The sequence below is a fragment of the Stegostoma tigrinum genome, chromosome 1 (assembly GCF_030684315.1).
Source record: "Stegostoma tigrinum isolate sSteTig4 chromosome 1, sSteTig4.hap1, whole genome shotgun sequence".
Taxonomy (NCBI): Eukaryota; Metazoa; Chordata; class Chondrichthyes; order Orectolobiformes; family Stegostomatidae; genus Stegostoma; species Stegostoma tigrinum.
Window position 1 is genome coordinate 139,187,266 of NC_081354.1, and position 18,702 is coordinate 139,205,967.

General features: G+C 42.6%; 1 protein-coding gene across 1 annotated transcript in view; it reads right to left on the reverse strand.

The window, feature by feature from the left end:
- Positions 1–10,319: 10,319 nt before the first annotated feature.
- Positions 10,320–18,702, reverse strand: part of LOC125461500 (myosin-IIIb) — a 157,001-nt gene continuing 148,618 nt past the window's right edge. Inside the window, exons 28-30 of the mRNA XM_048550397.2 lie at positions 17,712–18,065; positions 13,761–13,886; positions 10,320–10,673 (exon numbers count right to left, since the gene is read on the reverse strand). Of these exons, the coding sequence (XP_048406354.1) occupies positions 13,764–13,886; positions 17,712–18,065 (477 nt within the window). The 3' untranslated portion in view covers positions 10,320–10,673; positions 13,761–13,763. The remainder of the gene's footprint in view (positions 10,674–13,760; positions 13,887–17,711; positions 18,066–18,702) is intronic.

Here is an 18,702-nt window from a genome sequence, read left to right on the forward strand (position 1 = left end):
TCATATTTCGAATAATTTTATCCTGCTTCCCTTTCTTTAAATTATATTTTCCCAGGCTGCAAAATGTTCATTAAGAGGGTGGACATGTAACATTTTCTCGTTTCTTTTGGTCGCCTTTTGATGTCACTTTAATTGTTCCTGCAAGAAAGTGCAATAAATTCTGCAAAACAGAATGAGAGTTCATTATTTTTCCTATTTGTGAACTTTGCTGTCCACTGTAGGCACTACTACATTTTGTTTGCCAGCTATTGTATGTAGAAACAACATACAAAAACCTCAGTAATATATTCAACACATCAGTTTTAGAAAGTACATATTTCTATGTGGAAACTAAATTATTATTCTTCAAAGCTGCTCAGAACAAAACTAAAAATATACGGAAAGAAATCAGGCTGTTTTAAAGCAATGAACAGAACTGTGGCACAATATATCAATGATGAAATTTTTTTCAACATGCAACTTATTGACAATGTACATCTTCATTCCAGTTGCTGCATGTTTAGGATATGAATACAGTTAACTGCTTAATTAATAAACTGGCAGCTGCAGAACACAATAGTACAGAAGAAATTGTGTGAGTGATAGACAGAGTATCTAATTACAAGCAAGTAATCTGATAAGATGGCAGCAGATATTTTATATGCATATTATTTTTAAATAGGTAGAAACATATTCAGACTTGTGGTTATTTACAATGCACATTGCATACATCTACACATGACATTCCTCTCAATTCAACACAAAGCACTCAATACTGGCATCACTCACTATCTTTTAACAGTCTATGTTTGATGTGGGCCAAATCAGACAAAGTCTCTTCTTTACAGGTTTAAAGCTTAAAACTAAGACTAGCATTGCTGGAATTGTCAGTGTTAACATTGCTGGAGGATATTTTCTATTGAGTACGCACTGGCCACTCTGAACCAGTGGAGACAATGAATGAGTTGGGTGAATAGGTGAATAGGGTGCCATCTACAAGAAAGCATCCCAATGAGCAGCACCAGCTCCACCTCTCTCCATAGTCTTTCTAAAATGTAGTTTGGGCCTCCTCATTTTTAATGATGGAATCTCTGAGACTGCTCACCTTTTGTTATGCAATCTCTTCTGGTGAGAAAGTTATGGCTGTTAGTAATAGCTTGTATGGAGAAGAAATGACATCATTTATGAAGGATAACAAAGTGTGGAGGTGGATGAACACAGCAGGCCAAGCAGCATCTTAGAAGCACAAAAGCTGACGTTTCGGGCCTAGACCTTCTGATGAAAGGTCTAGGCCCGAAACGTCAGCTTTTGTGCTCCTAAGATGCTGCTTGGCCTGCTGTGTACATCCAGCTCCACACTTTGTTATCTCGGATTCTCCAGCATCTGCAGTTCCCATTGTCTCTGATCATTTAAGAAGGATATCTGAGGCATGGGTGTGAGTGGACAGTATGATGAAGGGGAGTGTCTGTACTCATGGCTAAAAGAGGGACAGCCTTTCAAAGGCTAGTGTTCATTCAGACCCACGTCAGAATTTCTTCCAATTAAATTCCTCCCTTTGACCGATATAATGTGCCAGGCCAAGCATTTGTGCTGGTTGCTCAGTAAAATTGGAAGGGATATGATGGCGTTGCTGAGTTAAATGTACAGATAAGTTCCAAACCTGCTCATTAAACCTAACATCTATTGAACCTTGAATAGATCAGACTTGGGGCACTGTGAGTAGTTGAGTTTCCAGTCTGTTAAAACATTAGTACATGGAGCACTGGCAAAGGTGAAATAAATGTTGCTATTACAAGAGAACTGAGAGATGACACTTGTCAGGAAAGGTTGAACTAATTGGGATGAAAAACAGAAAGATCTTCTGCAGTATTTTGCTTTTATTTGAATAAGCTGGGGCTTTTATTCTGTAGAGATGATCTCATGGAGATCTTTCAGATTATGAAATGGTTTTATACAGTGGGTGTTAAAAGAAGTTTCCACTTGTAGGCCTTTTAGAATTACGGGCCATAAATATAAAGGTAGTAACTAATAAATCCAATATAGAATTCAGAAGAAACCTCTTCACCGAGAGAGTGGTTAGAATGTAATGCCCACAACAAGAAACAGTTGAGATGAATTGCAGGGATACATTTAAAGAGAGCTAGATAAATACTCCAAAACAATCTGCAAGCTCATGGCCCATCATAAGCCCCACTCAAACATTACCGTCAAAGCCCAAGATCAAGCCTGTTCAATGGAGAGTGCAGGAGGGCCTGCCAAGAGCAGGACCAGGCATACCTGAAAAATGATGTGTCAACCTGGTGAAGCTACCAAACAGGATTACTTTCATGCCCAATCCAGTAAGCAGCAAGTAATAGAAAGGGCTAAATGATTCCACAAACAACAGATGAGATGTAACTTGAAAAGATCAAAAGAACTGCAGATGCTGGAAATATGAAACAAAAACAGAAATTGCTTTGGAATGTCAGCAGGTCTAGCAGCATCTGTGAAGGGAAATCAACATTAACGTTTTGGGTCCGTTCTTCAGAACTCCAGTTTCTGCGGAAGGGTCATCGGACCCAATACGTTAGCTCTGGTTGCCTCCACAGATGCTGCTAGACCTGCTGAGATTTTCCAGCACTCCGTTTTTGCTTAGGTTCGGATTGAAGCTCTGCAGTCCTGCCAATCCAGTCGTGAATGGAGAAGTAACTCACTGGAGAGGTGGAACCTCCATAAACATCGTCCTTAATAATAGGCGAGCCTAAGCACATCAGCACAAAAGGTAAAGTTAGAATATCTGCAACAATCTTTAGCCTCAACTGCCGACTGGATGTTCAATCTCGGCCTTTACCAGAAGACTCCGGTGTCAGGGACTTCAGTCTTTTTTCAGTTTGACTCCATCCATGTAAGATCACAAAACAGCTGAAGGCATTAGATACCGCAAAAGGTATGAGCCCTGACAACATTCTGGCAGTAGAGCAAAAGACTTGTGCTCCAGAACATGCTGTTCCCCTAGCTGAGCTCTGCTGTACAGTTATAACACTGGCATCAGACAATGTGGAAAAATTGTTCAGGTAGGTACATAAAAAGGACAAATCCAATCTCGCCAATTACTGTCTCATTAGCCTACTTTCAATCATCAGTAAAGTGATGGAAGGGTCATCAGCAGTGCTATCAAGCAGCATCTACTCAGCAATAACCAGCTCAGTGATGCCCAGTTTGGGTTCTGCCAGGGCCATTCAGCTCCTGACCTCATTAAAGCCTCGGTTCAAACATGGACAAAAGACCTGAATTCCAGAGGTGATGTGAGAGTGATAGGCCTTGACAGCAAGACTGCTTTCAACCAAGTGAAGCATCAAGAAATTGGGTAAAAATGGAAGTCTGGGGGAAAAGTGTCCACTGGTTGGAGTCATACCTGGCAAATAAAAAGATGGTTGTGGCTGAGAGGATAGTCATCTCAGCTCCAGGACATCTCAGCAGGAGTTCCTCAGAGTTGCTTCCTAGGCCCAACCATCTTCAGCTGCTTTCCCCCATTATGATGTCAGAAGTGGGGATGTTCACTAATCATTGCACAGTGTTCAGCACTATTCATGACTCCTCAGACACTGCAGCAGTCCGTTTTTAATTGCAGCAATACCTAGATAATCTCCAGGTTTGGGCTGACAAGTGACAAGTAACATTCATGCCACTTAACTACCAAGCAATGACCATCACCAATAAGAGACGGCATTCCCATTACTGACTATTCCAATATCAACATCTTGAAGGGTACATTTGACTAGAAACTGAGCTGGACTTACCATACAAGTATGGCGGCTATAAGAGCACATGGTTGTAAAGTTGTGCAGTACAGAAACCAACCCTTTGGTGCAGCTCATCTATGCCGACCAGATATTCTAAATTAATAGACCACAAGACCATTAGAGCAGAAGGTGGGCCATTCAGCCCATCGAGTCTGCTCTGCCATTCAATCATGGCTGATAAGTTTTTCAACTCCATTCTCCCTGTAACCCTTGATCCCCTTGACAATCAAAAACCTGTCTATCTCCATCTTAAATATAATCAATGACCTGGCCTCTACAGCCCTCCATGGCAGTGAACTCCACAGATTCACCACTCTCTGGCTGAGGTTTATCCTTATGTCTGATCTAAAAGGCCTTCCTCTAAGGCTCTAAGGCTGTGCTCTCGGGTCCTAGTCTCTCCTACCAATGGAAATGCCTTCCCAACATCCACTGTGTCCAGGCCATTCAGTATACTGTAAACTTTAATTAGATCCCTCCTCATCTTTCTAAACCCCAATGGTACAGACCCAGAGTCCTCAAACATTCCTCACATGTTAACCCAGGACCATTCTTGTGAACCTCCTCTGAACCCGCTCCAGGGCCAGTACATCCTTCCTAAGATATGAAGCCCAAAACTGTGCACAATACTCCAAATGCGGCCTGACCAGAGCCTTATAGAGCATCAGAAGTACTTCCATGCTTTTGTATTCAAGTCATCTCAAAATAAACGCCAAATTTGCATTTGCCTTCCTGACTACGGACTCACCCTCAAGTTTACCTTGAGAGAATCCTGGACTGGAACTCCCAAGTCTCTTTGCACTTTAGACTTCTGAATTTTCTCCCCATTTAGAAAATAGTCCATGCTTCTATTCTTCTTCTTATCAAAGTGCATGCCCTCACAATTTCCAACATTGTATGCCATCTGCCACTTCTTTGCTCACTGTCCTAACCTGTCCAAAGCCTTCTGCAGCCTGCTCAGATCCTCAATACTACCCGTCCCTCTACATATCTTTGTATCAATGTCGTTGCTGCCCTCTGCTGGCCTCTCGCCTTCACTCAGAGGGTGCCTTGCTGAGGTCCTCCTTCGGCTGGTAGTGACTGCACCGATACAAATCTTTGCCTCAGCCACCTAGCAGCATCAGTGATAATGGGAACTGCAGACGCTGGAGAATCCAAGATAACAAAGTGTGGAGCTGGATGAACACAGCAGGCCAAGCAGTATGTCAGGAGCACAAAGGCTGATGTTTCGGGCCTAGACCCTTCTTCAGCTCTCTGCGATCCTGAGATGCTGCTTGGCCTGCTGTGTTCATCCAGCTTCACACTTTGTCACCTAGCAGCATCATTGCTGCCCTCTGCTGGGCCCAGCTGGTCCCACTGTCCAGCATTTGGCCCATGTTCCTCTCAACGCTTCCTAACCATATACTATCCAGATGCCTTTTAAAATGCTGTAATTGTACCAACATCCATCACTTCATCTGGCAGCTCATTCCATATATGCACCACCCTCTATGCATGAAAAAGTTACCCCTCAGGTCCCTTTTATATCTTTCCCCTCTCACCTTAAACCTAAGCCCTCTGGTTTTGGACTCGCCTAGCCTGGAAAAGAGAGCTTGGCTGTTCACCCTATCTATGCTCCTCTTGACTTTATAAACTTCTACGAAGTCAATCTCTAAAGACACTCCAGGGAAAATGGCCCTGGTCTATGCAGCCTCTCACTGCAGCTCAAGCTTTCCAACCCTGGAAACATCCTTGTAAATCGTTTCAGCACCCTTTCAAGTTTAACAACATCTTCCCTATAGCAAGGAGAGTAGGACTGAACACAGTATTCCAAAAGTGGCCGAATCAATGTCCTTACAGCTGCAACATGGCATCCTAACTCCTATACCTGGCACATTGGCCAATAAAGATAAGTACAACAAACACTTCACTGCACAGTCTGTCCCTGGCTTCACCTTCAGGGGACTACAGACCTGCACCCCAAGGTCACTGAAATGAGACGACATTTCTTCAGCCAGAGTGGTGGGCTTGTAGAATTTATTGCCACAGAGTGCAGTGGAGGCCGGGACGTTGGATGCCTTCAAGGCAGAGATTGACAAATTCTTGATCTCAAAAGGAATCAAGGGCTACGGGGAGAGTGCAGGGAAGTGGTGGTGAAATGCCCATCAGCCATGATTTAAATGGCAGCATGGACCTGATGGGCCAAATGGCCTTACTTCCACTCCTATGGCTTATGGTCTTATGGTCTTTGTTTAGCAACACTCCCCAGAATTAAGTATGTAAGTCTGGCCCTGATTTGCCTTCTCAAAATGCAACACTTCACATATATCTCAATTAAACTCCTCTGCCCATCAGCCCACCTGATCAAAGGTCCCATTGTACTCTGAGGTAACCTTTCTCACTGTCCACTACATCACTAATTTTACATCTGCAAAATTACTAACCATTCATCCTATCTTCACATCTGGTGTTCGATAAGGTTCCGCATGGTAAGCTGGTTAGCAAGGTCAGATCACATTGAATCCAGGGGGAGCTAAACATTTGGATACAAAAATGGCTTGGAGGTGGGAGACAGAGGGTGGTGGTGGTGGAAGGTTGCTTTTCAGACTGGAGGTTTGTGACCAGCAGTGTATTGCAGGGATTGGTGCTGGGGCCACGGCTTTTTGTTGTTTTATATAACTGATGTGGATGAGCAGATCAGAAATTCAGAATCTTGCTGTTTGTAACTCACCTCCTGACTTCCCAAAAACCTGCCCACCGTCAACAAGGCATAAGTCAGGAATAAGGAGGAATACTCCCCACTTGCCTGGATGGGTGCAGCTGCAACAACACTCAAGACGTTTAACACCATCAAAGACAAATCAGACCACTTGCTTAGCACCACATGCCCAAGTATTCACTGCCCTACCACCTACACACAGTAGCAGCAGTGTGCACTATCTACAAGATGCACTGTGGAAATTCAAAGATCCTCAAACACTACCTTCGAAACTCATGGCCACTTGCATCTTGAAGAACGAAGGGGTGCTGATACGCAGAAGGGCTGCAGCCTGCAAGTTCCCCTTCAAGCCACTCACCATCCTGACTTGGAAATATATTGTTGTTCCTTCAATGTCACCTGAACAAAATCTTGGAACTCCTTTCCTAATGGCACCGTGGGTCTACCTACAGTGCATGAACTGCAGTGGTTCAAAAAAGGCAACTCCATGGCAAACTCCTGTAGCGGCCCTTATCCTTCCAGAGGTCAACGTCATGGGCTTGGAAATGCTGTTAAAGGATCTTTGATAAATTTTTGCAGTGCACCTCCTCGATGGTACACATTGTGCTACTGGACATTAGTGGTAGAGGAAGTCAATGCTGAAGGTAGTAGATAGGATCCCGAATAAGTGGTTGCTTTATCTTGCATGATGTCAAGTTTGAGAGGTGTTGCAACTGCACTCATTGGGCAAAAAGAAAGTATTCCATTGCACTTCTGAGTTGTGCCTGAAAGATGGTGGGCAGAGTCAGGGGGAGACAGACAGTGAGTGACCCACCACAGAATTCCTATCTTCTTACAGGATTATAGATTCAGAAGGCGTAGAACCTGTGTGGATAGAGTTGAGGAACCACAAGGGGTTGGGGGTCGTAAGAGGGGAAAGGACCTTGAATGGCATTCTGAGCAGTAATGAGGGCGTGGTAGAAAGAAAATTGGGAGATTGAAAAGGCATAAGAAAAAGGGACTATTAAAATAATGATTGGGCACTCCAATACACAGATGGCCTGGGAAAATCAGATGTCAAGAAAATAAATTCATTGAATGTCTGAAGGATTTTTTTTGGAGCAGCTTATAGTAGAGACCATTAGTGAACAAGCAGTTCTGGATTTAGTCATTTGTAATGAGACAGACTTGATTAGGGAGCTTAAGGAACCCTTAGGGGGCAGTGACCACAATAGAATAGAATTCACCCCATAGTTTTAGAGGGAGAAGATGGAATTAGATGTGACGGTATTATAGTTGAGTCAAGGAAATTACAAAGATATGAGGGAGGAGCTGATCAGAGTTAGTTGGAAAGGGTGCTTAGCAGGGTAGACTAGGGAGCAACAACTGCATGGAGTATGTGGAGATAACTTTGGATACATTTCTACTGCACCTACCAAGGAGGAAGAAACATACAAAAGGAGGATAAGCAATCATGGCTGACAAGGGAAGTCAGGGGCAGTACAGAAGCAAAAAAGAGAAAACATACAATGTAGTGATGATTAGTGGGAAACCAGAGGATTGGGAAACCTTTAAAAAACAGAGGATAACTAAAATAAGCAATAAAGTGGGGAGAAGATGAACATGAGAGTAAGTTAGCTTGTAATATAAATGAAGATTGTTTTGTTTTTAAAGATGTATGAAAAGGTAGGAGAGAGGCAAGTGTAGATATTGAACCACTGGAAAAATGAGGCTGGAGTAGTAATAATGGGGAACAAATAAATGCCAGAGGAACGGAATATATGCATTGCATCAGTTTTCACAGTGGAATACACCAGCAGCATATGTGATTATACTGACCATGATGAAGGAGAAGGTGTTGGGGAAGCTATAAGCTCTGAAGAGGGATCAAACTCCTGAACTACATGCACTACACCCCAGGCTTCTGAAAGAGAGAGCTGAGGTGGATTTAAATGCATTGCTAGTGATCCTTCAGGAATCACTGAAGTCAGGGTCTCACAGGACTGGGAAATGGCTAATGTAACACCCAATTAAAAAGGGAGACAGATGAGAAATTACAGGCCAGTCAGGCTGATCTCAGATAATGGGAACTGCAGATGCTGGAGAATCCAAGATAACAAAGTGTGGAGCTGGATGAACTCAGCAGGCCCAGCAGTGTCTTAGGAGCAGACAAGCTGACGTTTCGGGCCTGGACCCTTCATGAGAAAAAGCCTTTTTCTGATGAAGGGTCTAGGCCTGAAACGTCAGCTTTTGTGCTCCTGAGATGCTGCTTGGCCGGCTGTGTTCATCCAGCTCCACACTTTGTTAGCCTGATCTCAGTTGTTGGTAAGAATTGAGAATCCATTATGTTGAATGAGAATGTGGAGTACTTGCAAATGCATGGTAAATAGGGCTCAGACAGCACAGTTTCATCAAGGGAGGACATGCCTTACAAATCTGTTAGAAATCTTCAAGGAGGTAATGAGCATGATATACAAAGGAGAGCCAGTGGATGTGATCTGTTTTGATTTCCAGAAACCCTTTGACAAGGTGCTACATGGGAAGATGCTAAATAAGAGCACACAGTGTTAGGGGCAAGGGACTGGTAGAAGGCAGAGAATGGGGATAAGCAGTTTTGTTTTTACTAGTGGAGCTGTGCCGAGGTCAGTGTTGAGACCCCAACTGCTTGTTATATACTTTAAATGATCCAGATGAAGGAACTGAGGGTATTGTTGCTAAGCTTGCAGAGAGCACAGAGATAGGTTAAGGCAGCAAATGCCACATTACATTCACTTCAAGAGGGCTAGGAGGCAAGAGTAGGGATATACTGCTGAGGCTGTACAAGGTTCTGATCAGTTCACATTTGGAGTATTGTGAGCAGTTTTGGGTCCCATATCTAAAGATGGATGTGCTGGTTTTGAAGGGAGTCCAGAGGAGGTTTACAAGAATGGTCCCGAGGATGACGGGCTTGTCATGAGGAGCAGCTGAAGACTGTGGGTGTGTACTCAGTGGAGTTTAGGAGGGGGTATCTGATTGAAGCTTATAGAATACTGCAAGGACTTGATAGAGTGGATGTGGAGAAGGTCTTTCCACCAGTAGGAGAGACTGGGATCCAAAGACACAACCTCAGAACAAAGGGACAACTTTTTAGAGTTGGGAGGAGAAGGAATTTCTTCAGCCGGAGTGCTGTGGAGCCAAGTCACTGAATGTATTTAAGACAGAGATGGATAGGTTCCTGGTGAGTAACTGGATCAAGGGTTAAAAGGAAGAAGGCAGGAGAATGGGGTTGAGAAGTACATCAGCCATGAACAAATGGCAAAACAGACTCAATGGGCTGGATAGAAGATAATAAAATGTGAGGCTGGATGAACACAGCAGGCCCAGCAGCATCTCAGGAGCACAAAAGCTGACGTTTCGGGCCTAGACTCTCCATCAGAGTATGAATGCTCTAATTCTGCTGCTATAACTCATCTGTTTTGTCTTATGATCTGTTGTTGACACTGTATTTATATAAGGGTCCAATTCAGTTTCTGGTCAACATTTTATACCATAATCACTGGTTACGTTTTTCTCCCCTCAACCAGCAGATGCTGGTAATGTTTCAGCTATTCCCATTTGAAAATTGTCTCAGTGCTATTGTTTTTCCCCCATTGCACTTTTGAATAAACATGTCATCTGATGTTAATTAATTTGCTTTATCTGACATGGGGTCACTTAAAACCCACTACATTTGCAATGTTTTGCAGTTTTGACAAAAGATCATGCATCTGAAATATTACTTCTGTTTCTCTCACCACTGATATTTTACAGTACTTTTGATTTATAACTCAGACTTCCAGCATCCAGAGTAACCCCTCAGTTAACTATGAATGAAAAAGGCTCAAGAAACAACTTTGATACTCACATTTTGTCATTTTTAATAGTTGTACAGATTATTTTCCTGCAAACACGTTAAAGAACAGATCACTGGCATATAAAAAAGCTAATTACAGAACATGGAATGAAAATATAAACACACCATAACAAGCAGCTTTTTGCAATTATTGACAATACTTTGTAATATGAAAAAATCTATTCAAAAATAGAATTGTGCAAAATATTCACTGGAGACCCTACATCATATGCCCTGCACATGCAGGTCAAGATAAACTTTGTATCTTATCTCAGAGAAATAGAAGCATTTTATTTTATAGAGATAAACATATCGGAAGTATCATCTCTCTTCAGCCACATGTTGACACATACTTGAAATCTTCAGCCTGAAAGACAATTGTGTCAATTATAACATCAGAAAATCCACACAATTTGTGCTAAGTTTACTGGCTCATTTTATTAGAATTCAAATAAAATTAGAGGCTGCTTTTCATAGCTTAGTGACGATATTAATGTCGAGGACAAAATTCTACTCGATAACACTTCATAGATAGTCAGGAGATATTTTTGTAGTTATAAATGCTACAATTGACAGCTGTAAGACCATAAGACATAGGAGAGTTTAGCCCACATGCTATCTCATTACCATTGATAGCTTCATTAGTGGAGATGTTTGCCTGAATTGTGCAAAACACTCATTAGCAAATCTTTAAATCACCAGGTAAAGATCAGCCTCTGAATACCACTCCCCATGTCAAGTGCAGTTTATATCTCCTTTTCACCCTTGTAGATGGTGAAAGCAGCAGCTGTCATGTAAAGCTATTCCACCTTCATTAGCTTCAATGGCATCTTTTGTTGTCTTTTCTTTGCTTTTCACTGATACATCCAGTCACATAATTCAACTCTCCTAGCAAAACAGCACTCATGCGGAAGTGATAATGGGAACTGCAGATGCTGGAGAATCCAAGATAATAAAATGTGAGGCTGGATGAACACAGCAGGCCAAGCAGCATCTCAGGAGCACAAAAGCTGACGTTTCGGGCCTAGACCCTTCATCAGAGAGGGGGATGGGGTGAGGGTTCTGGAATAAATAGGGAGAGAGGGGGAGGCGCACCGAAGATGGAGAGAAAAGAAGATAGGTGGAGAGGAGAGTATAGGTGGGGAGGTAGGGAGGGGATAGGTCAGTCCAGGGAAGACAGACAGGTCAAGGAGGTGGGATGAGGTTAGTAGGTAGGAAATGGAGGCGCGGCTTGAGATGGGAGGAAGGGATGGGTGAGAGGAAGAACAGGTTAGGGAGGCAGAGACAGGTTGGACTGGTTTTGGGATGCAGTGGGTGGAGGGGAAGAGCTGGGCTGGTTGTGTGGTGCAGTGGGGGGAGGGGACGAACTGGGTTGGTTTTGGGATGAGGTGGGGGAAGGGGAGATTTTGAAGCTGGTGAAGTCCACATTGATACCATTGGGCTGCAGGGTTCCCAAGCAGAATACGAGTTGTTGTTCCTGCAACCTTCAGGTGGCATCATTGTGGCACTGCAGGAGGCCCATGATGGACATGTCATCTAAAGAATGGGAGGGGGAGTGGAAATGGTTTGCGACTGGGAGGTGCAGTTGTTTATTGCGAACCGAGCGGAGGTGTTCTGCAAAGCGGTCCCCAAGCCTCCGCTTGGTTTCCCCAATGTAGAGGAAGCCACACTGGGTACAATGGATACAGTATACCACATTGGCGGATGTGCAGGTGAACCTCTGCTTAATGTGGAAAGTCATCTTGGGGCCTGGGATAGGGGTGAGGGAGGAGGTGTGGGAGCAAGTGTAGCATTTCCTGCGGTTGCAGGGGAAGGTGCCGGGTGTGGTGGGGTTGGAGGGCAGTGTGGAGCGAACAAAGGAGTCACGGAGAGAGTGGTCTCTCCGGAAAGCAGACAGGGGTGGGGAAGGAAAAATGTCTTGGGTGGTGGGGTCGGATTGTAGATGGCGGAAGTGTCGGAGGATGATGCATTGTATCTGGAGGTTGGTGGGTGGTGTGTGAGAACGAGGGAGATCCCCTTTGGGCGGTTGTGGCGGGGGCGGGGTGTGAGGGGATGGGGAACCTGGGGTCATAGAAAGGGCTGTAAGACAATACTCCACAAGAGTGCAGCTTCCCAAATAACAGGGGGTGTCTTTTTCTGAATTTCCCTCCTTCGTACAGTCTCCCTATTGAAATCATGATTCACCAGTCTCCAATTGAAATTGGATGTTTGCCAAGAAACAAGACGTAGGAACACCTAGTTTCCATCATTACATCACTTAATAACAGTGCACCATTAAAAACCATCTCACTATAGCATTCCCGCAGGTTTTCCATCACACTATCCATCACGAAATAGGCTTAAAAATAGTATCCATCATCATTTAACATCATATGAACGATTGAGAGGACAGAACTAAATGTAATATCTTCAGGTTTGCTGATGACATGAAATTGGGTGGGAGGTGGACACAGGGATGATTCAGGTGTAATTTGGATGAGCTGAGTAGGCAAAAGCATGGCAGATGAAATACGAATGTGGATAAATGAGTACATCCACTTAGGTAACAAAACAGGAAGGCAGGTTATTATCTGACTGGCACTAGATTGAGCAGGGCAGGTCGGGGGGGGGGATGGGGAAGCAGGAAGGAGAGAGAGCCATCTTTGTACACCAGTCACTGAAAGTGCGCGCTCGGGGGCAACAAATGGTTGACCTTCCTAGCGAGAGGATGCGAGCACAGGAGCAAGGATGTCTTGCTGCAATTGTACAAGACTGTTGTGACCACACCAGGAACAATGCGTGCAGTTTTGGATTCCTTATCCAAGCAAAGCTTTTTCTGATTATCAGGGGAGTGCAATAAAGATTTACCAGACTGACTCCTGGGATGGCAAGATTGGCATAAGAAGAAGACTGGATTCACTGGAGCTTATAAGAGGGAAGGGAGTTTCGAAAACCTATAGACTTCTAGCAGGATTAGACAGAGTAAATACCGGAAGAAGTTCCTGATAGCTGGGAATTCCAGAACCACGAGTCACAGTTTAAGGATATGAAGTAGATCATTTATAACTGAGATGAAGAGAAATTTCTTCACCCAGAGAGTGGAGTACCTGTGGAATTTTCTGCCACAGAAAGCAGTTGAGGCCAAAACATTCAATGTCATCAAAAAGGAGTCAGACGCAGTTCTTTGGGTTAAAGGGAATCAAAGGGCTTGGGAGAAAGTGGGAACAGGGTGCAGAGCTGGATGATCAGCTGTGATCTTGTTGAATGGCAGAGCAGGGTCAAAGCGCTGAATGGCCTACTCCCACTCCTATTTCTATGTTTCTATGAATTGGCCATGAGGCCACGAGGAAGAACAGATGCCTGTGTCACACATAAACGTTTTATGGGTCAGCAAACTACATGTTGTTTTGTTGCTCAGACATTTTATAATCTGAACATCAGCATAACGTAGGTGTTTAAGCTGCATCTTACAAACCATTTATTTTTTATTGTAGTGTTCTGATCCTAGTAATTGAATTCTATGTCGCTCCTTAAACTGCTTCGGAGGGAGGTCTGGCACAAATTCCTCTCCACTGTTACGGCCATGAAACAGAGATTGTTGCTGTCAAAACAAAATATTTACTGGTGGTTAAACTCCAAGTATTCGCTTGGTAGTCATGCTTTAAATTTAACTACAAGACATTTCACAAAAAAGTCATCTATCAAAATGTTCATAAGCAACTTAAATAATGAAAAGAAGTAGAGCTAATGATGACATTAATAACAGAAACAGAAATTGCTGGAGAAATTCAACAGGCCTGATGAAATGTCACTCAACTCTGCTTTCTTCCCAAAGATGCTGTTAAACCTGCTGAGCTTTGTCAGCGGTTTCTGATAGAAACAAACAGAGAATGGCGCAGGAGTAGGCCATTCGGCTCTTTGAGCCTGCAGCACCATTCAATATAATCATGGCTGATCATGCAATTTCAATATCCCACTCCCAGTTTCTCTCCATACCCCTTGATCCCTTTAGCTGCAAGGGCCACGTCTAGCTCCCTCTTGAATATATATAATTAACTGGCCCCAACAACTACCTGTGGGAGAGAAATCCACGGGATCACAACTCCGAGTGAAGCAATTCTCTTCCTCATCTCAGTCCTGAGTGGCTTACCCCTTATTCTTAGACCGTGACCTCTAGTTCTGGACTTCCTCAGTATTGGGAACATTCTTCCTGCATCTAGCCTGTCTAGTCCCATCAGGATTTTATGTGTTTCTATGAGATCCCCTCCGTCATTCTTCTAAATTCTAACAAGCACAAGCCCAGTCAATCCAGATTTTCTTCACGTGTCAGTCCTGCTATCCCGGGAATCAGTCTGGTGAACCTTCGCTGGACTCCCTCAACAGCAAGAACGCCCTTCCTCAGACTAGGAGACCAAAACTGCACATAATACTGAAGGTGTGGCCTCACCAAGGCCCTGTACAACCGTAGCTAAGACATCCCTACTCCTGTACTCAGATCTTCTTGTTATGAAGGCCAGCATGTCATTAGCTTTCCTCAGGTGTCTGCTGCACCTGCATGCCACCCTTCAGCAACTGTTCAACCTCCAGATCTCCAGCATCCACAGTTCTTTTCTTTTATTTTACATTAACTGCCAGGAGCATCCTACAGGACCTGATAACATACTGATGCCTGTCTCTAGTGCTGATTTTCATGTAGGAGTCTACAAAAGTCATTGTTCAACAAAAAAAATCCTTTGAAGAAACTGAGCAATGAGGAAATAATTGAGAGTCACTGAGCCCTGTGGTATACAGAAATTGCACTGCTTATATTCCAGTAAACTGAAAAAAAAGGGAGAACTTTATTCATGCAGCACTGTTTCCGCTGAAGCTCCGACAAACCAGGCGGGTCACAAAAAGCAAAGTGAATGCTGAAGAGATTTGTGCTGTGCAAATTCAGTAAACTGGATTAGATCTCCCCAAGGGATAACACTGCTTGTGTCAGACAACCTGCTGAACAAAAAGGAAAAATGACCCGATACGATTACCCTACCAGTAGGCTGCCAATAGAATAATAATGTTCACCATGCTGATATATGCAACAACACAGCTTCACATTCTTTTTATTTGTTTTAAGGAAGAAAGATTTTGCTTAAACACAAATACGTAATGCTGCAGATTCTGGTTCAACAGTAAAACAGAAGTTAATTGCACGAGGAAAATGCAACTAAAAAGGAATAAAAATAAATTAATTATATATAATACATGTCTAACGATTTCTCATCACAAAAATATAAGACCATTAATCCCAAAAGCACCCCTTTAGAATATGTGTACCAGAAAGAATTCCTATCATTTTGTTTGTCTCATTTTAACTGTAACTTCAAATCCCAGTTTTGAGAATCTGGCAGCCTCTTCCCGCAGCAAATGAGTTTAATCTTTCACCTTCAAGTAATCCCTTCAGAGTTTTAACTGAAAAAAATTCTGGTTAAACTTCAAAAACTTCTCAGAAATGTCACTAAGCGCCTTACATTCCAGGAGTGTAGTTTTATAACTGTAAGCTTCATCCTTTCTCAGGAGCATTGGTTTTCTACAACAGTTTCAGCCAAGTGCCTTGCAGCATTGTCAGAAACTTTTAAAGAAAGAAAAATATTCCCGAGCTTTGGGTATTTCTCTTATTCAAAAGGAAAGATATTAAATCTCTAGCTTTCTCAACCGTAGCCTAATGTATAACGTTTACTCTGTTCAATGGTAACATTCTCTCAATGTAAACACAGCAATTTCTTTCCTGAAGTCTTTCTCTCATTGTTTTTAAATAAATTACCACGGCTACAGAAATTCTTACAAGTTAATCACTAAACTCAGAGACACAGAATACCCAAATACCACAAGCTAAATTCTAAAATCCAAATTCAAGAGCAAACGACACGAAGACCTTACTACACATAGGTTAGTTACTACTTTAACGGCATCTTGTGGAAAAAGGTTCTTGCAAGATTTTTTTTCACCCACTTCATAAAATTAACTTTTTAAGATCAACTCAGAGTCGAAAGGCAAGTAGTCCTAGTTAGATTTGTGGTCCAACATCCTATGGTCAAAGAAAATTTCAGCTTTTTTTTTCCCCCCACAAAATTGATTAGAATAGTTTCAGGTATTGAAAAAACCATCTTATATTTATGTAGAACATTTAATATAATAGAAGAAAAACCTAAAGCACTTCACAGAAGATTATAAAGTATAGTACTGAGCCATGCAAAGATATATTAAGATAGATGGGCAAAATGCTTGACCAAAGAGGCAGATTTTCAAAAATGTGTCTTAAAGGTGAAATGCAAGGTAAAGTGGCTTGCGGCTTATGGAAAGATGGTGTGATTGCCAATATTACAGTCATTAAAACTGGAGATGCTCAAGAGGGCAGAATTAGAGGAGTGCAAATATTTTGGAGAGTTGTCCATTTGGAGGAGATTACACAAAAGTCAGAGGCCATGTAGAGTTGTAAAAGATGAGAATGTTTTAAAAATCAAAAGCTGTGTAGAACAGCGAGCAGTGTGGTAATGAGTGAATTTTTCACTGGCTGCACTTTTATGGTTATGGGTGTCATGATTACACAGGGTATACTCTATTTGCAGAAGTACATTAGAATAGTTAAGTCCAACAAAGGCTTGGATGAGGGTTTCAGCAGATTAATTGAGCCAGGGGTGGAGCCAGGGAATGTTATGAAGGTGAAAATAGGTGGTCTTTGTGGTTAAAAAGTCACCTGTCAGTCAAATATAACACAGACAGTATGTATCAGCCTCACTTTGCAACTTTCACACTTCCATCCTTCCATCTGCTATTTTGTGATGGTATCTGAAAACAAAGGCTGCTGTCTTTCCATTAACTAAATGGAGGGCATTTCTGCTCACCCAGTCCTGGATGATGAATAAGCAGTCTCACAAATTAGACACAATGGAAAGGTCAAGAGAGCTGCTGGCAGGATTGTGCTGTTTGTCTTTATGTCACTTGTGAAATCTGGTATGTTTCAGTTATTGTCGTCAATGGGCAGCGTAACAATGAAAAATAGTAGATGCAGGGTGGCAAGGATAGATTGTTGGAGGATACCAGGGCCAACAAATGTGAACCAGAAGACAGCTTGTTAATTGTGAATTCTTGACTGTGATTAGATAGATAAGAGCAGACTCAAATCCCTGCTGAATTTCGCCAAGCAGTTGATAGGTAGGAAAACATTATCTCACTTCTTACACTCCCAATTTCTAGCAATGTTAAAATTTCAGGATGCTCATTAAATTAGATAAAAGGTATCCAGGAAGTTAAGTACTAAATATTACAGAGAATTCTTTAAAAATGCAATTGCAATAATTTCCAGTTCCAAATACAATGCGTCCCTAAAATGAACGTGTGAAACCGAACCCTCTAGCTAGCATAAGTCCAGCACAGCAGTTGTACATACCTCATGAACTTGCTGAATCTCCCTCATTGCCAAGCGTATTGAAGGGTACAGCCTGGGGAATGTGCGTTTGCCTCCTTCATGCTCGTCCTCAATCCAGTTTTCTGAATTCATTGCAGCTGAGCGCCCAGAAGCAGCAGCCTGAAGCTTTCTGTCTGTGATCTTTCTCATCACTGGAGGCACTTGAGGCTGGAGTGACAACGGTGAGTCAGGTGGTATAAAAAGCTTAGACAGCTCATTGTGCACTCGGTCATGAGTCGAGTTATCAGCTGCAGTACTAAAACTTGATTTGTCTCGAGTGTTGGTTGTCACTGAAAAATTTCTGAGCTCTTCATAATCCGGCTCATGGTCACATTTCTAAAAGGGGAAAATGTTGCATTATCACATGTGAAACAGTGTTGGGTAAATTTAACTACCTTATGTTGTGTGTCATAACAAAATATCTTTTAAGTGCACATTAGACATACCTTCACCCACATCTAAAAAGTTAGAGACTTAAGCCCTATTGCAAATGTTGAGCTCATAAACCACACTGATTTCTCAAAGCACTACTTAGGGAGTACTGTACTGGCAGAGGTGCCACCTTTTCCACCAGTTGCTACATTGAGGTTTTAGCTGCTAGCCCTTGGTAAACTTAAAAGTATTAAGTGGCAAAACCTGAAGAACAACATCCCTTTCTCAATCCATGAGACCAAAACCTGATCATCTGTCCACCTATTTAATTGCTATTTGTGAAACTATACTCCTAAACTAAAATGCATGGAATTTTGACCTTTGGAAACAGGGTACAAATGCCAAGGGATTTTGCTAAATCTAAATAATGGAAGATTTCAGGCACAGCTGTGGTTTTGTGACCAGTTCTGGGTGTCACGTGTTGGGAAGGAGGTGAAGACATTTACTGCTATAGTTCCAGAAAAGGCTTAAAGTTACCTGAGAGACTGAAAAAGCTGTGGTAGTCACTTTGAGCAGAACAGACTGAGTCGATTTAACAGAT